The 18,842-nt window shown below is 39.1% G+C and overlaps 1 protein-coding gene across 14 annotated transcripts in view; it reads left to right on the top strand.

Moving 5' to 3' along the window:
- The window catches only part of ARVCF (ARVCF delta catenin family member), a 291,281-nt gene that overhangs the window by 215,288 nt on the left and 57,151 nt on the right, over positions 1-18,842 (top strand). For all 14 annotated transcript variants that reach the window (XM_074887416.1, XM_074887415.1, XM_074887413.1 and 11 more), the window contains one exon: positions 7,021-7,204. In XM_074887416.1, the coding sequence (XP_074743517.1) occupies positions 7,021-7,204 (184 nt within the window). The remainder of the gene's footprint in view (positions 1-7,020; positions 7,205-18,842) is intronic.

The raw sequence follows: 18,842 nt of genomic DNA, 5'->3' as shown, positions 1-18,842 counted from the left end.
TTATTCCACTTTGGTTTTTGTATTTAAAGCTCTTTATTTGCCCTTACTCAGAAACACCAGGAATACTGAGGGCATTAACCTAAACAGATGTCCAGCAACAGATGATGTGTATTTAATCTCCACCTAACCAGGAATAATTTCATTCCACTTCTAAAATGATATCATCGGATCCGGTGTGAGATATTCAAGCATCAGTATAGAAGAGAAGAGTATTCCAGCAATGCTCTGTGCCTGATGCTGGTGTACTTGCAGGCAGTGTTCAAAGCCTCGGCTCATAAAGTAGAATTGTCCATTCGAAAAATGAGCTCCAAGAGTCAGCAGAGAGAAACAAGAGCCAACTTGAAGTGCAAAGGGAGCATTTCAGCCAGGGCTGCTACAAAAGGACTGTGTTTTGCAGCCTCAAAAATTCACATCACAATTCTGATGTTCTCGTGGTAGAAATCTTGACTTCCTCCCTGGGTACTTTTCCCTAGTGATAAACCAAAGTCTACCTTTGCTATGAAAGTTTTTTTGTTCTGTCTGGAGTGAAATCTCTGGGGAATTCTGCAGCAATGAAAAAAAAGGGGAAGAAGAGACAACAGCATACAGGGTTTGTTTGTTTATTTCTTTTAACAGGCTGCAAATTCAAGTTTGGTTATGACACATTTGACTTTTCTGTGGTTTAGTATTTCTTTAACTCAATACTAGCTGTTTTTTGAAAGCTGATTAGTAATAATGAGCTGATCATCCCAGATGTGGATGAATTATAAAATAATCTTGCTTTCCAAAGAGATTTAAGTAACTTAAAGAAACTTAAATAGTTCAGATGTCTGAATTCAAGAGCACTTCCAGTCTTGAAGTTTTGTTTCTTAGGGTGTGGGACACTGCCTGCCTGCAGGACAGGAGGTACATGGGAGCATACAGTAAGACACATTATTTGCGGCTGGAGAGGGTGCTGGCAGGCAAAAGAGCGTCATTCTCATCTAAATTGAGACAGTCCTTGGCTTTAGTGCAGCTCCATGGCCTCTCATTTACTTGGTGATGTGATGCAGCAGCCACAGCTGTAAAGGACAGTATGAATCAGGCCAGCCAGCTGGGTCTGGTCAGTGGGTTAATGGAGTGGGAAGAAAGCCACACCAATACATTAAAAATGCATAAGAGATAGATGCAGTGGCAAGACAGCATAAGGGGGGAATCGTATGCATGGTGCTCAGTGCTGGATGAGTGAGACCTGATGTGTTAGAAGTGTATTCACTTGACTACTTCCCAAAATACATCTTTTGGAGAATGCAAGTTAGACAAACGTATTGATGTGCGGTTTTGGAAGCAGGCTGAGTATACTGATACAACTCTACTGCTAGACAAAGCAAGTTTGTAGCTTTTTTTCTTTCAGAAAGCACTGGTTTTAGCAGAATTTGAAAACCTCTCTGTTAATGTCATCTCTGTTTTACCAGATGTTCTTGATACATCTGCAAATGGCACTAAAACATGATGCCCCTCAAGATAAAACAGATACGTGAGGCACATAACAATACCTCAAAACTCAAGATACATCCATAAAATACCACAGATCTCATTTTTCTTTCTTTTTAAAAGTGTGGAGTTACAAAATGTCTCCCATCTACTGCACTGAGAAAAACTTGATTTAACTGTTAGAGTGTCCGTAAGTAAACCACAAGTAGAGCTGCGATGAGGAATACTCCACAAAATTCTTCCTTGCATCTCTTCCTAGTCTTGGAACTGTACTGCTGAACTTTCAATGGATCATTTTCTTGAGAAATGGAGAGAAATGAGGATTAAGCTGATAAGGGATTAAATCTGTTCTGATTGGGAAAGCTGCAGAAGTTTTATCTTGAGTGATAAGGGTTTTTTTGTGGAGGAAATGTTCCCATCAGATATGCAAGACCAAAATTCTATTACATTCTTTGAAAAGCAATCAGAAGTTGGTAGCTTTAATGAATAATTTTGTTCTTTGTGAGAACATTGAAAGTAATTTTGTTGTTTAACAACATTGCACTGATTTTAAGTGGTGCTGAACGTGATTTTCCTGATGTTGTATGTTGCCAAACTGGTTTTAATTGAAAAATGATTGACCTTCAAATTGCTCTGCAGAGGAAATATTTTGATCTAATACTATAATAGAAACTTGCAGATTGATCAGCCTGCACAGAATTCACACCTGGGCATTTATGTATGGTAAAATCTTGTCAGCTGATCAAACACTAACTTCTCTTTGAAGTACCATGCTGTCTTGAACTTTCTGATTATAGATGAGCTTACTCCTTCCATTTTTATTTTTTTTTTTTTAGAAGGCTTGTCAGAAGGAGATCCCTTTTCATAGTGTATTCTGTGACACAGTAGTTCATGTTGAGGTTCTCAACTTGACCACTACTTAACTTGAAGAAGCACAGCTTCAATCTTCAGGGCTTAGAATGATAGAAACAAGTCTGCCAGACAAATGTGTACAGGACCAACATGCAACAGGAAGTCCTTCGGTGAACATAATGCAGAGCACTTTTTTTTTTTTTTCCAAATGGTAAATGATTTGTTATGGACCATAGATAAAGAATTAAACAGCTGCTTCTAATTTCTTGGTGCCATTGGATTTTTGCATGTAAGCGAGCACAGTAGGAAAAGATCTCCCTTGGCTTTTAGAAGATATTAGCACGTATGTATTCTGCCACAATTTCTTTAGAAATCTTTCCACAGCTCCAAGGAGTCAGAGATTTAGGAAATTATGGCTGTGTCCCTAATGACTTTTAATATTACATAAATCATATAGCTATGTTTATAGCTTATAGTATTTTTTTAATGCATTTTTACAATAATCAGTACTTTTGCAATAAAAACTTGTAGCTATTGTCTCTGTTTAACATGCTGAAAGAGTACAGGTAATGGTTGTAGTTAGAAATATATATTACAAATAGTATTTATGAATAAAATAAAGACTGATCATGATTGTGATCATCTTCTGAAAAGCAATCGTTCATCTTCTCTAGTCTTAGTATTCGTGCAATCTGTGGTCAAAAAGGTGAATACTTGTAGTGAAAGTGCGTGGGAAATTTAGGTAACTTCATTTCCCTTATGCTTCTGTGTTAGTGACTTGATTTCTCTTGAGTGCTATTCATTTGAATTGATTAAACAGTTTTAAAAACAGTGTTTCCAGCTTGTTAGATCATTAGTGTGTTATGCTAATAGAGACAGGGAGTGATTTTTAAAGATGGATGTCAAATTTACAGTGATTTGAGTTAGATTTTTTTTTTAACTCAGATTTTCTCTTACACTGCGAAAACCTGCAGTCTGATCTGAATTTATTCACTTTTTCAGTAAGTTTCTGTGACTGTCACTATCAGTGTCTTTTCCATGGAATTTGTTTTATCAAGAGCTGAGAGGATGCTGGAATTTAGACCTCTTTGTTTCATAACTTTGAATAAGAAAAATGTATTGTCACTGTTTATTTTTTGTATCCTTTCTTGTGGAATATTTTCCCAATGAAGTCAACCTTGCATCGGATTTTTCTGTGTCTTTGGAACCACAAGATTCCCTCATCCCTGTTTGTCTCGGGCTACCTTTCTGTTAAGTGCTGTACATTCTCCTTTGTTGAATGCTGTTCAACAGGGAGTTTCTTTTGGTTTTCCTCATGCAACTGTCAAGGAGAATATTAGAAATTTAAGTGGTTTGACATTTTTGAATAATTTGAAGAGTTTGTGCTATTTTTTTTTATAGTAAGACTGTCTTTTATTCTTCTTCACACTTTGATAGTGTTTTCTGTGAAACATTTGCGAGATGGGAGACAGATGAGAAATTGAAAAGCTTGTAAACTGTTGGGTTTTTTTCTTCAGAGAGGATGGAGGAAAGGCATTCAGTTTAACTTCAGTCCCCGTTGTCTGGTAGCTACTCAGTGAGATCAACAGTCAAAATGTCTTTGCCCCAAATGGTTTATTGCATAAATTGCAGTCAGCCTCTTAATAAAAATTCTGGATGAGGAGGTACAAAAGATCCTTTTGTAGGGGCAGGTAGTTCTCCTGGCCTGGATGGTGTTACTAGCATCAGTGAAGCTGACTTGTATGTGGTAGATTGGCAGGTTAGTGCTGTTCTCAGTGTTGCAATCCAGTTAGAATATTATGGAATCCCCATTGCATTTAGCCTCTTGAAATAACTGCTGATGAATGAAAATATAGCAGAAGAGGGAGTTTTGAGGTGATGATTTTATTTTACACATTGGGGTTGAAGGTATTGAAATCTAGACACAAGTTTCGAAGTCTTAGAAGATTTGAACACTGGAAAACTTTCATACAATCCTGTAATATTAGAATTCTTGAAGATTGTATAGGTATTTTTGACTTTTTAATTGTATGTCTGTCTGATTCTTCTTAGGCAGAGAAATTTGCCTTTGTAGTTTAACTATACAGATAACACATTATGTCACTCCTCCAGGAAAGGGGAAAAGGCAGAATCTCATTTCAGATGCAAAAGTAGTATGTGCATTTTAGGAAAGAGCTCTTAAAATTGAAGGGCTGTCAGATTTTAAAACTTAGCTTTTCCACATACAGATGATTTTAAATCTCCACATTGTTTTCAGTTGCAATATTTTGCAGTTTCAAAAGAACAGAAATGCAGGATCCTTACATATACTGTACTAGATTACTCAGTTGATGCCATCTTTTCCTAATAGTTTTTTTGACACTGCACATACCAAACGCTCCATTTATGATCCTGTGAGGGAACCCTGGCAGAACCCTCCAGAAGCAGGGTATTCTGCACTCACTGTTCTCAGTCTGAATCTAGGTTTGCTCCAGAGTTGATTAACCTGTATACCTTCCTGGGATATATCCATCTCGTTCAGTGCTGGATGTCTGGGGTTTGCATTTGGATTTTGAAGTACTGAACCAGCAATGTGTTTAGGGATTTAACTGTAATAATTATTTTTATACCAGTGAGTCTGATACACTTAAGAAATTGGTGTACGATAGCTAAAGAGAGACTGTCCTGTCTAGTGAAGTATTTAAAATTCATTGGGTAGCTTATATGTCAGTTTTTATAGTCTTCGTACAATACTGACATGTGTTTGTTTCTTGTATGATGTGTATTTTTGAGATAATTTGTTATGAGAAGTAAAGGCTTTCTTCCATAACAAAATGGGGCCAGTTAGCATTTTTTGCTTGGTTTTGGTTATTTTCTTATTGTCTGTTGTTTGGTGTTCTGCAGTGACAAAGGGTGATTTATTGTAATGGGTACAAAGAGAAAATTAATTCATATTTCACCTATACAGCCTTGTTTGAAAGCTAAAAAAAGCAGGTTATAAAAATCGCATAACTGTTTTGTCTAGGAATGATAAGGGCAATAGGCCAAAAAAGCAGTATTTGTGTATGATTTCAGAAAAAGACTGAAAGAAACATTATGGTGTTCATTCTGTTGTCTGCCTTGGAGTTTCTTTATTAATTAATATGGTCTCTTAAGTCTGAACAGATGCCTGGATTTTGTAAAGATCACTTTGAATAGGAGACACCATAGCATTTGACTTCTGAGTCTCTGCTACTCATCAGCCTTGAGGTTATCGTGTAAGTGCCAGTCACTACTCAAATGGAGATAAAATTCCTGTCCTGACTTGGTACCTGTCATGACCCTATATGGATAATACTCTGATATTAAAATAGGACGTTTGGCATTTGATGCTTCTAAGTTGTATCAGTGAAAGCCTGAGCATGAAAGAGAGTTCCCACAAGATAGCTGCCGCCGCTCATTTGGAGGTGGGTGCGGTGGCTCTGGCGGTTCTCCGGGACGCTGGCTCATCGCACAGCAGCAGACTCCCTTGCTACTACATGCTTTGCATTGACTGACAGGGTCCAGCAAGCCCATATGTGTGTCACTATGTGACAAAAGTAATAGATCCAGTCATTTCTAAAGTTTAAAAATTGTCCATTTTACAACTTTGGAGTGATTGCAAGGGACAGAAACAAAAAGTTGCACCTTTGTTGTTCTTTTGTGTTTTGCATTAGACGTATACGAAGAGGTGAGTAGCTACATTTTGCACTGTAACATGCACAAATTCACAGTTGTGGAAACACAGAGAGCCTCGGGTTAATATAGTTTCCACTTATGAAAGATTTCCTGTGTGTTCTGGGGAATCTAGCGTTTCCATTCGGTCTCTCTGAAATTTTGCTAGTCTTCACTCTTTCCCTTGGAGATCAAAAGTGTGCCTCTGGCTCCCTGCAAGTGTTGTTACTGATAGTTCTCAGGCTGGACCTATGCAGAAATTATCTCTGGAGTGAATGTCCTGTTTTATCCTAACCTAATGAGCTGTCAGGACACTGATACAGATCTGCTGGGAAGTTGTATCGCTTATCTAAGACTGCGTATTTTTACAATTGTAAGGCTGTTCCTCTGTTATTGTTGTTTTGATGTTTGACAACTTCTACTTTGACTCATAATTGAGGTTAAATTGGAAAGACACAGGAATTCTGGTCTCATCTTCTTTTAGGAATCATATGCTTGTGGCACCAGGTGATTTGAACACAGATATTCCTTATGACAGGAAAACGTGAAAGTAAATAATAGAAAGGAGTCTTGAATGAAATGTTGTCTTGTGCAGAGGATAAGCATAAGATCAATGATCCTCCATAAATTCATCCCTGTTTTTAAGACTTAATATACTCGTCTGCTGCACTGGATGAATTTTTACTTTTTGAGGCATAGCTAGACTGAAAAGTTTAACCAAATTTGTATATAGCAGCAAAATCCTTCTAATGTCCAGTAGCACATCACATTTATGTACTGTCTTGTAGGACTTGATGACTTCAACAATATCCATGTCTTGATAAAAGTGCTTCCATGCTTTTGGAAGTGTTTCTGTTGCAGTGACCGTGGAATTTTTGCTAAGCTGTGTGCTAGTCTGGTGTCTCATCGAGTGGTTTTGCCTTTTTATTTTTTATGATTTAACCTTCTAGCGATTCTCTGTGAATCTAGTGATTGTATTTAATCTAGAGATTTTTAAATAGTTACTATTCTCTTGTTATTTAGTAATCAGTGTTTCTCCTGCAGGCACCCTGTGGAACTTATCCTCCTATGAGCCCCTGAAGATGGTCATCATCAACCATGGTCTGCAGACGCTTACCAATGAGGTGATTATACCCCATTCAGGTTGGGAGAGTGAGCCAAATGAGGACTCTAAGCCTCGCGATGCTGAGTGGACAACTGTCTTCAAGAACACTTCTGGTTGCTTACGGTGAGGCAGAACTGTGGAGTATTGTTCACCATGTCCTGTGTTTAAGATTTTGTTAAAATTACTTTGATTTGTAATAAGGTATCATATATCTTTCATTTTTGCAGAGATAGCCCCATTTCAGTGGCCACAATAGCAATGCTTGGGGATATTTGCCTGCCACTGCCTTTTTTGTTGTAGGACTTGTCAATGCAGGTCTGTCCTGTGGGGTCAGTGTGAGGAGTAGGTCATTTATCCAGGTTAGGGGGAGTGGATCTATATAGGGCGGTGTATAATACGATGGAGAGTGACCCAGGTGAGGTTAACTGCCAAGCTGAGTACCAAAAATGCATTTTGCAATGCAAACTGTTCCGCAAATACTGAGAATCCCACTTTCATTTGTCTGTTGTACTGTGATCAGTGGGCTGTTTCTACAAATTTTGAGTACCTTCTCTGCTTCCCTTGATGGTGCTGGTTTTATTTATTTTAAAAGTGTGTTTTCAAACAACTCCCTCCTTGTTTTTAGGCCTCCTTCTATCAAAAGATATTTTTTTGCAAATGCTGAGGAACTGGTTTCATGGAATTGCGCTGAGCCTGAAAACATGGATCCAGTTTTAGCCATGAACACTTTTGTGGATACACTCCTATTTTAAGCTAAAGTGACTAAAGATCTATGGGAAATTAGTTAAGAACCTGAACTACTGACCATTTAGGAATCTATTTCTAATGTTCCTTGTAAAGGAGCCTTTTCTGGTTAGAAATTGTATTTGTGTTTCTGAGAGCACCTTGAGAGTGGGACAGTAGATGCTAGAAGCTGGGGTCAGGAGGAATCCTAATGCAGTCTGAAGAACCAGTGTTTCCTAAACACAGTGTCTTTCATTTTGCTTTTCTTTGAGATAAAATAGCGGAGATGCCCTGTTAGGTTCTTCAGCTTTATGCAGTCAATTAGTTTGAACAAAACTAATAAAGATTTGGCATCATACCTTCTGTTGCTCTGAAGTATACTTCTTGTCAGATTTATACTGATTAATGCATCTTCAGAAGTTGGTTCATTTCTGTTTCTTGGACGTGTGGTCTCTAAATTGCAATAACTATTCCCCTGAGTAACTTCACAAATGAAGAAGGTAATGAAAAGTGTTCTGAAAGGGCCCATTACTGAAATTATTTGCAGTCCCTCTGGAAACTAAGGTCCTTTAAGTAGGTTCCAGACATCATAGGTTTTTACTTACTAGTGTCTCATTTTCTAATGGTGTTCTGAAAGAGAAAATTAGTCATGATGGGGGATAAAAGGATTATCTGAATGAATATGAGATTCTCCAGTAAGTGTAGACAATAAATTGATCATTAGTAGACTAACCTAATCCGCATCATAAATTTTTATTAGTATGTGGATCCACTTGAACTTCTACATTCCAGCATAGCTTTGGGGTATTTTTTGTTTGTTTGGATATTTTTTTTATTATTATTTTAAAGGTACTGGTTTTAGAGGATATGCAAATCCTTGTGCCAATTTGGACATTGTATTCTTAAGGCTAGTGAAGAGGGGTGTGTAGCATAGTAGTACTGAGATATGTTAGTTAGAAAATTTGAACTTCAGTAATTAAAAGTGGTCCTGATGCACCTCAGCACCCAGTGAATGGTGACTGCTTCCGTTGTTGAAACGGGCAAATGCATTTCAGTTCTTTCATCTATAGTCTCTGCTGTCATAGTCATGTGGGACCATGTGCTTCCTTGTGGAAATCTGAAGCTTCAGCCAGATGGGGGACAGGATAATTTCATGCTTGAAAATAGTTGCTTAAAGTAAACAGAGACACGATGGCAGGTTAGCAGGGAAAGGTAGTCTGAAAAGGTAGTTTGTCCATGTCTCTGTTGTGCCACGGAGAGAGCAACATCTTGCACAGGCAGGGGGGAGAACTGTCTTGCTGTCTCCTTCTTGTGGTGAGATAAAGTGAGTCCAGAACAAGAGACAGAGGCAGGAGTAGGTGAAATATGAGTTGTCTTTCAGCTGATCGTACTTCTTGTTACAATGTTGGTGATATCACATACCTTTTGTAGAGCGCTTCGAGATCTAGGGATAAAAATGGGCATATCAAAAGTAATTATCATTACTACTGTTGGAAATAATTTTGCATTGTATGTTGAAATCCTCTGCAGCTCATCCTTAAAAGCATCAGCAAGATAAGATAGTTAACACCAGCAGAGAATAAGTAGTTGCAGCCATCTGTCTGACAGACGCCAGTGTTTAAAAACCCCTTTGCCTAGTCTTCTCTTGTTGACACAGTAGCTGGTCCTAGAAATTAAATTTTCCATGAATGGAGCTTATTGCAGACTACAAACTGTTTACCAATTTGATATTTAATTGGGAGGTTAGTCCTCTTGATGGTGTGCCAACCTCCTTAGTCCCCATTGGAAGTGAGCCTCAGGTGTGTGCTGTGTTGTCTTCCAAAAAACCTGACAGAATCTTTGAACTTCTGAGGTTTCAGACGTCCTTGCAGTTTAGATATCTAAGCAGAAGACAGGCATTATGCATGCAGGATGGCATTCATTTCAGTATCATTTTTTCAGTTAATGAAGTTTATCAGCAGATGTGGGCTAGTTTATTTCAAACTCAGCAATTTGCAGCGTGAACTGCCAGTTAATTGTTTCCTTTTTTTTTTTTTTTTTTACACTGCTTTCTCATCTTTACTTTGTTCTTAATCTAGGTTTCTCCTTTGATAATGTGGAGCCTTGGAAACACTCATTTCAAAATAATTGAAACCAAGTAATTTAAAAAAGAAACAAAACACCACCCAACACTTACTTGCCTTTACCTCTTCAAATCCTGATCCATGCCATTTTCCTTTCCAGTCCTATCTTGTGAACAATACCTTTTTTCCCCCATGTAATTTGTAAGTCTCCCTCCCTCCTTGCTTTGGGAGTTCAGGTGCTGGTGTATGTCCAGGTCTGAGTAGGGCAGGGTGAATTGTATCCTGCATAGTCAACTTGTCCTGCATGTGCCTAAGGGTGGATTAACGTCTGGTATTAGCAGCACAGATAGCATAGTGGTACAGGTATACGTGGGATGGAAGGATGCTTTAGCGGAGGGGTCAGTAATTGGGGCCAATATCTTAGCAGACATCTGTACCTGCACCAGAGTTGCTTTACTTGGGAATTAATTTTACAACATAAGAGGCATGATCCATGCACTCTTTTGTCCCTTACCCAAAGCTAAGGTAGCTTACTGACTTTGTTATAGCCCTGATTTCTACCCACTTTCTGAAGTAATAAAAATCCATCTGTGATGCTTGATGTTGATTTTAGTCTGTATGGTCAAGGGACTTGTGCTCAGGAATGGATCTGTCTGAGCTGCTGTTTGAGAAAGTCCTGTGCATGATACTGAGTAACGCTGGACCTGGTCATCTACAAGCTGGAAATCAGAGAAACTGCAAAATTTGTTATCATCAAGAAAGCCATTCGAAGGCTATCTCTTTTGCCATAAATTAAATAACTCTGGGATTACCTGTGTTATTGGTGATGCCCATACCAAACTACCATAGCTAACTGACAGTGTATAGATAGCCAGTAAGAATCAAAGGAAGAAAAGGCAACTGATTAAGGTTTATATTGACTTTGGAGACCACTGTTTATTTTAAGAGCTCCTTTTAAAGTCAAGTCCTTCTCCCATGACTGTGGCTGTTGTAGGGATCTTCTGAACCCTGATATCATCTGGAACATGACGAGTGGGTTCTGTGTGCCATCCCACTCTGTACTTGACTTGCCAAAAACTCTCATCAGACAAATGTTTTGGGAATCCTGTATTTCCCTTTGCAAAATGAAGACTCGGCAGCACAGCAAATTTGCAAACTATGATCTGATAACGAAATTTATTGCATGTTTTTTCTGTAATCTTTACCAAGAAACACTGAAGCTTTCAGAAACTAGTGCAGGTGATGATAATTTTGTCTCCATTCTTCTCCTGAGATCAGGAAAAAGGTGTTTCCTCTTACATTGCTGTGTTTTGATTTAGGGGCAGACCCAATATGATGAATGCATCTGCAATATCTGTAATAATTTTACTACTTGAAATGGTCATGAGCCTTGTGATAGATCCTACCTGGGGTGTAATTTTATAAAATAAAGGTGGTATTATATTCTGTTGAACCTGTTGAGAGAAATATAGGTATGGGGGAAATCTGAAAAGGAACAGTAAAAAAAGCAAAGATTGATTTATTGAAATTAAGTGAATTTTTGGTTATGGAGAAGTAGGACTGGGGAAGAAGTAAAGAAAACATTATCTAGGAGAATCATTAAATATGCACAGATGTTCCTTTATTTCATTTGGAGTACAAGTTTCATGTCTTTGCATTGTATTTTATTCTTTTAGGTATGTGGGGAATGTCTCTTCTAGTTACTGTCTTTTTTTTTTCCTTCTTTAAACCCCTAAATCCCTACTGGGATTTGCAATCCACAAGCATTCATTTTTAAATTGTGCTTTTCTCCAGTTTAAATAACATAATGATTTGGTGCATCTTAACAAGGCCATTTCGTGATCCTTCCTATAACTTTGACCCAGACATTAAGGTGCTGTAGGAGAAGAGTACAAGTGGAACTGCTTGCAGGACTGATGGAGCTAAGGCTAGCTCACATGCACCCAGGCAGTGCCAGAGACCTTCGCTGTGTCTCCAGGTTTTTCCTAAGGTGCTTCTCTGCTTTAGAGGGGAAGTCACATCTGTAGGTCAGAGAGTGCTGCTGCAGTCACCTATCTTCTTTTGGTTTCTGTGTAGATATCCACCATGATTCCTAGTTCTCTGGAAGCAGCAAGGATTTTAATGGTTTAAAAATGAAATGCATTCTGGGCTTAATTGCTGGTTTTTGCCTAATTACTTTTAATTCTCACTTGGATTTTTTCACTTCTAAGAGAACGGAGTAGAACTTACTTCCTAAACTGCCAACTTTCTAGCCTGATTCCTGTGCTAAACTGACCTGCTGTCAACAAATGTTAAATGAATTAATTTGCATAGCAAACAGATGCAAAGTGCTCCTTTTTCCAGGGTACCATCTGTAGTTGCAGCATTTCTTGTCAATTCTCCAAGTACACAGAAATCCACATTCACAAATAGCCTCAGGGTTCAAAGACCTGGCCGTGGGTGTATGAACACAAACAAACTGCATTCACTTGACTTCCACTAAAAACATGCATTCTTCAGATCAAAATTGCACATTAACAGCTTGTCCAACATCAGCTCCTGAGAAGAGAAGGGACAGCCTGGTGGCTAAAGCTGTAACAAGAGACTTGAGAAGTATGGACCTAATTGCTGTTCCGCTACTATTCTGACATAATTACAGGCAAGATTAATGGCATAAATTTTTTTGTGGTCTAATTTTTAATAGCCTTATCACCTTCTGGTTTTGGTGAGATTTGGGCCTTAAGTGCTTGAGTGGATCTGGACTTCAGTCACTGATCTTCACTTTCCTGTCTTTAACATGGGATTGGCACCTCTGTCCTTACCTTCCCCTGAAATTGGTAAATACCAGTAGTTCAAGGATTTTGAAGTGGTTGATCCTAGAGACAACTGGGAATAAGCACCTCCTGTAGGTATAAATTAAAGAGTTTGGTCCCATGGAATCAAAACCTGAGAGTTATAGTAAGTGTGAGATACAGTGTTTGAAGACATGAGATAAAGATTCAGTAGATTTAGAGCCAAAAACCTACTCCAGCAGGATGAGAAATTATGTGTAAGTATCTGCAGGCTCCTGTTACTTCTGTGTACTTCAGAGGAAAGAAGACTGCAGGAGCTTGATGGTAAATCATTAATACTTTGGATGTGCCAAATAGAGTTTTTGTATGAGAATGTTTTAAGCCTTTTTCTGAAGGACAGAGAGCATTAAGGTACATGCATGTACATCATGTCCTGCAGATGGAACTTAACAGTGCTTCAGTCATACGTAACACTGCTTAATGGTAATGGACTCATTCCTTGAGTCCTAATGTCTTCATGTACTTGTGAATATACATATGCCTGCAAACGCCTACAGCATGCACTGGTTGTAGCAGGAGTGTGTGTGTCTGTGAGGCATGTGGAGGTAAGGAAGGTTTATTAAACAGCATCTGTGGTCTTGTTTTGGCAGAAAGGTTGTCTCTCTTTTGCACCCTGGCAATGACTGTGTGAGTGTCTTGGTGATACTGGTGGGTCCATTTTTTCTTCCCATTTCTGCATGCTGAATTTAAAGAAAGAAAGGAGGAAAGGCTGTCAAAGCCAGGTGCTTATGCCCTCCTTTCTTATTAATGATTAATGTATGGCTTTTCTCTGAAGAAAAGTGCTTGGGAATTGGAGCTTTCAAAGTGAATTACCTTTAAGCTCTATCCATCTTTAAATCCTGCAGGCATGATAATAGTATGTGGTGACAGTCAAGTAATATTTGTCCTACCTACACTCTCATATACTTGAGGCAGCCTTCATCTCCAACTGAATGAAGAAAGAAGGCACTGAAGTGCTAATCTTTGACCTAGAAGCACTGTCTAGTGAAGAGCAGGGCACAGGAGGTGAAGCTCAGGTGATGCTGCTACAGTGCTGCCAGCCAAGCTGCCCTTGGTGTCAGGGGAACTTTGCTTATTGAAGCATGGCAGGACAGAGAAGATACATAAATCTGAGTTTTCAGGTGCCAGCTTTTATTTTCTCTTTTTTATCAGCAGCAAATTAGTAGTTGAGCTTTACAAGTCTAGCATTAATACAGAGCCCTCCTTGCAGCAGCTACGTTTCCCCACCACCACCACCCCCCAAAGAGGACTCTTTGTCAAAGTCATTCGGTTGACTTTTCCTCTTAATCAGTGTGCTCCTCTATCATAGTTCAAGTAGTCCTTTTGTATGCTTTTGTAGGACAGTTGTTGAACCAAGGAGTCCTGGACAGGACTTCTTACAAAGCTTAGCACTTCCCTGTCCCCGCCAGAGCAGATGAGGGCAGATGCTGCCATGTCTCTGTCCACCCGCCCATCATGCTTGGAGGCTGGTGCACTTGTATTTCTTCATACTGGGTACAGCTTTTGGGAGATTGCTGCTCCAGAACCTGGAGCTAATGATAACTGTCATTGTTTAGTTGTGCAGCAGGTACTTTTGAACTGGACTTTTGGTGAAGGAATAGTTTTAGAAAGAGATAAAAACTGAACAGAAATTTGTCTGTGAATCTTTACTTTGGAGGCAGCAAGCAGCACGGAAAAGGGAGAAGCTTATCTGCCCAACCCAGACTGGAAAAAAACCAACTCAAATTAAAAACCCACACAATAGAGAGGAGTGAGTGAAGGCAGTTTCTTAATTAGCTTACTGATACTGTGCAGGATCACAGCATATGGCTGTCCTGGGGCTTATATGATGAGCAGAGCGTTTAATTCGTGCTAGTAAGGAGCTGTTAGGGTTCCTCCTGACAGTTCCTGATGTTTAGCTTGTAATATATATAAATTATGCATAGATTTTAGCAGCAGAGACATAACCTAGTTACATGCAACCTTAATGCTTTACAATCAAATCTGAAGTATAAATTTAAAGTTGTGCACTTGCTTACTGCCTTCTGTCATTACTTAGGAATGAATCTAGGTCCCTTCTCCCTTGGCTGTCAGTGAAGGGAATCTACAAAAACGTCTGTCACTGTGGTGGGAATAAGAGCAAGACTAAAACAAAGCTCGCTGCTGTCACTGTAATGGACATAGTTTGCTTTGGGAAGCATGTGAGCCATGATCCTTTATTAGACAAATACCACTTCATTATTGTATTTTTGAGATCCTTTTCACATTGCAACAAGCATGTGTGATAAAGCAAACAGAGCCCCTTAGCCTTTCCTCTAAGCACAGACTGGAATAATTTTGGAAGCTAAGTAGCTGCTGGGCATCATGGAATTCTTGTGTAGTGTGTTTCTGCATCGTTTTGCATTACAGGAGAGCAAGCTAAGGCCCTCCAAGTAGGTCATGCAGGAGGTAACCAGTCAGCATTTTACTGAAAAGACATTATATGATGTTTTGAATATAGAAAGACACAAATAACAAAGGATGGATTTCACATCTGTACATTGTTAAACTGTAGTTCTTATTGCAGGGAGCTCTTACAGACAGTGCAAACATGAGTATCAGACGTAACAGCATGCTTTGTAGATCTCTTGCTCTATGCCAGTATCACTGGAGCACAGACTAAGCTTGTGAAGTCCTTTTTCAGGGGTGACTTTTGGTATGTCCTCTTTGGAGCATTTGAACAACTAAACAAAACCAATCCCTTTATAGGGACAGCTGGAAGGGTTTTATATGCAAGGCAGCCGGGGCTGCTCTGCTGCTTCTTTCCTGGGTCTAGCTGGTAAGTGGATGCTCAAGTGGAGCAGAAATCTCCAGTGGGATCTCCTGCCCAGATCTGATAGACCTTTTCTCAGTTGAACAGCTGTTCCCTACCTAACACCACCATCAGTAGAGCTCCCCTGTCTTTCTGTTCAGTTCATTTGGACTTCGGCTTCTTACTATTTTCTTTACCATATTCTCTGCTTAATTTCCAATTCAGCTGTCTGCTCCCAAACTCCATTGTGTTGTACAGGGCTCTTTGACCAGTGCTGCCTGGATCAGGCTATCTTTGTGTTACAGGCAGTTTCTTTCTTTTTCTCTCCTATTTTCGGAACAATGAACTTAATACCAATTAAACTTTTTGGTATTTCATGTGAACTGAAGTATGGAATTCATTCTTTTTCTGCATGAAATAATGGAATGATTTTAAAATGCTGTGTATTCCTCCTTTGGGACATACAGTACCTAGAAATACGCTTGGAAATAGAGTACATTTGCTGCAACTATTATTTATCAATCTCCTTTGGCTGACATCCAAATAAAAATTTCTTAATAGTGAAGCAAAGTGTGGGTGCGGAAGCGTGTTTTTATAGCAAGGGTTCTGACTGTCAGTAGATGGATAGAACAACTAATGTATTTAAATTAGACATGTGAGAACCTTGTAGTTTTTTATCAGCTGAAATATATAAAATTCGGTGTCTGAACAGTGAAGCCTCAGTGATGGTGTTAGTCAAGGTCTAGCAAGGTGTATGTACTGCCTGTCAGCTCTGCCACAGCACTGCTGTAACTCAGCCCCCTTGTGAAGTGCTGCTCGTTCAACCTACCAGGAAACCCCAGTCATTTGTAATGCCCTGACTTGTAGTGACCACAGGTATCCTTATCTACTTCAACAGTGCTGAGACAGACTGTATAGGAGCTAATGTTATTTTTTAGCTTGACGATACAAAAATAGCTATTAGAAGGTTGTTTACAATAGTAAAAAGCAGGATTCATTTGGGCAATCTGAGACCCTGCAGTGTGCACAAAGAGGCTGTTGAAAAGAGCCCATCACTGTCTCAGCTTCAGCTCTTGTCCATGCTTCTTCCAGAGAAAGGTGGAAATGTTACTAGGAGGATATCTCAAAAATTTCCAGTTCAGCTTTGTATTTATATAAAAAACAAAGTCCCCAACCTGTTGTCTTTGTCCCCAACTGGGTCTCTAAACAAAATGCTTTTTACACCTGCTGAATTGAAGTGAGATGGTAAGTGTTGAGTAATACTCTGACCTCTGGCTTTCAGCTTCATCTGCAGCACTGTAGGATAGCAACTGATGGCCCTTTCCAGCCAGGTGGCAGACACAGCAGTGGTCTTGGAAATACTGGTTTTAATGTTCAGAGAAAAAATGTGTCTCTTTGATGCTTGCATTTTCAAGTTTCTTCTTTTCATTAAAAAAACAACCTCAAAACAGAAGCTTTCCATGTCTCCACTCTATCTTTCAGGCTGTTAGGGAGAGCACAGTAGGGGCATTTCTACATGATTTGCATTGAAATAGTGCAAATTAAGTGCCATGAATTTAATTACTTTTAAATCTTTTCTCTTGAGGGTAATTTTGGTGTGTGGCACAGATAGTAGTAACAGCTCACCTGTCTTAGAGGTGATGAATACCAACTCTGCTCTGCAGATGTAAATGTTACATTCAGACTTGCATATTATTAAGAAGATTATTTGGTGATAATGATAACCTTATCTAAAGCATGAACAGATTTCTCAGCACATTCCCCGCCATTTTCTGAAGTCTTTAATACCAACAGAGTAGATTCCTAGCCTGATGTGTTTCTATGCGGGTAGGTATTTGCTTTTATTTAACATTTACCAAGTGCTCCTCTGTTTTGTTTTCCCAGGGAAAGCATATATTTGAACATCCTTACAAATCCTCTTTCAGTAGTCCTGTCTACAGTCTGGACTCCAAGAATTTGAGCTTTTTCCAGCTAAAGGCTGGGGATTTAAAATCTCTGGAATTAAATTTGTGCTTTACTGTTTTACATAAAATCAGTCATACAGTTGGTTTCCTTCCTATGTACTTCGAGTAACATAGACAGTAATTCCATGTCTTGCTCCTAGAATTACTCTTTTGAGCATGTTGTATATATTTATGGTAAGCATACTGTGAAGCTTTCTATTACCCTTTGCAGTGTGATGTGAGAAAGATATTATTGTTCTTTTTAAAATACATTTTTCATCTAATGGACTCCTGGAAAAGTATTTAAAAGCTGGGAAAGTCAGGGAAAGCAGCAGAAGCTACTTTGGGGATGAAGAGACAAGGCAAGGGAAGCAGACTATACAGAACACCAGAGATGAATGGCAGGTATCATTTGTCATGGTTTTGTGTAAAAGTAGTTCAGGTCCTTCCTCCTCCCCATTCCCACCCATTTGAACAGGCAGTCAACTTTATTTTCATTTATAACAGGATTTTGGCAATCATCAGTGCCTCAAAAGCCCTGCAGAGTTCCTGTTTCAAGTTGTTCAAACTTTAAAAGTATCTCTGACTTCATGTGTTGAGGTTCTTGATATTAAACTGTCCCAGCAAGCAAGTTGCTGAGATAATGTGTTTAATTCCAAAATCTTTGGGCCATTCCAGTTGTTGCATGGCAACCTAGCTCCTAAGTAACACAGTTAACAAGCACCTCAGCTAGGCTTTTGGCTTCGTTTTCTGTTCGGTGTCTTGTACCAAACACTCCATCCACTGAAGAATTTGTTTTCTTCTGATACAAAACGAAGCTTGTCTAATGTGTAGAAAAGTTCAGTGAAAAGCAAAACTCTCTATCCAAGTCTGGATACAGTATGTTGCATATCTGTCTGTTACATGAGTTTGAGGAAGTTTCTGCCCTGGGCGAGGCTTTGCATTCTTTCTGTGGAGCATCGCCCTGTGTTAAGATGACTACAAATCCTCTGTTAAAGTCTGCTGGAATGTGTTGGCTATTTGTTGATTTTTATCACTCTTGAAAGAAGGCTGTTTAGAAACTTTGCTTTGAAAGTTTCCTTTGGAACATGATTTAGTTACGTCTTTCATTCCATAACGTGCAATAGATCTGAAAGATGCATCAAGAACAATTCTAGTGCAGACGTGAAAGATTTTTCCTGATGCCAGTCAGTGGACTGTAATATCGGGTTGGCTATTCCATTGCCGTCTCTGTCCTTTTTAATGACAAATACTAGCTCTCTTGTCCATGTAATCACTTCTGTTTCCACGATACATCCCCTCCTGAAGAGCCAAGATGTGAATTTGACTGATGACTACCAGGTGATATTTTTCAAGGAGGTAGATAAGTATAGAGCCTTAACACCTCAAGGCAGAAATGCAACCTGGCATTTTCCTGGGTTGCAGGAGATG

Source organism: Strix uralensis, chromosome 17 (assembly GCF_047716275.1).
Source record: "Strix uralensis isolate ZFMK-TIS-50842 chromosome 17, bStrUra1, whole genome shotgun sequence".
Taxonomy (NCBI): Eukaryota; Metazoa; Chordata; class Aves; order Strigiformes; family Strigidae; genus Strix; species Strix uralensis.
This window is presented reverse-complemented; position numbering and strand designations above follow the sequence as displayed.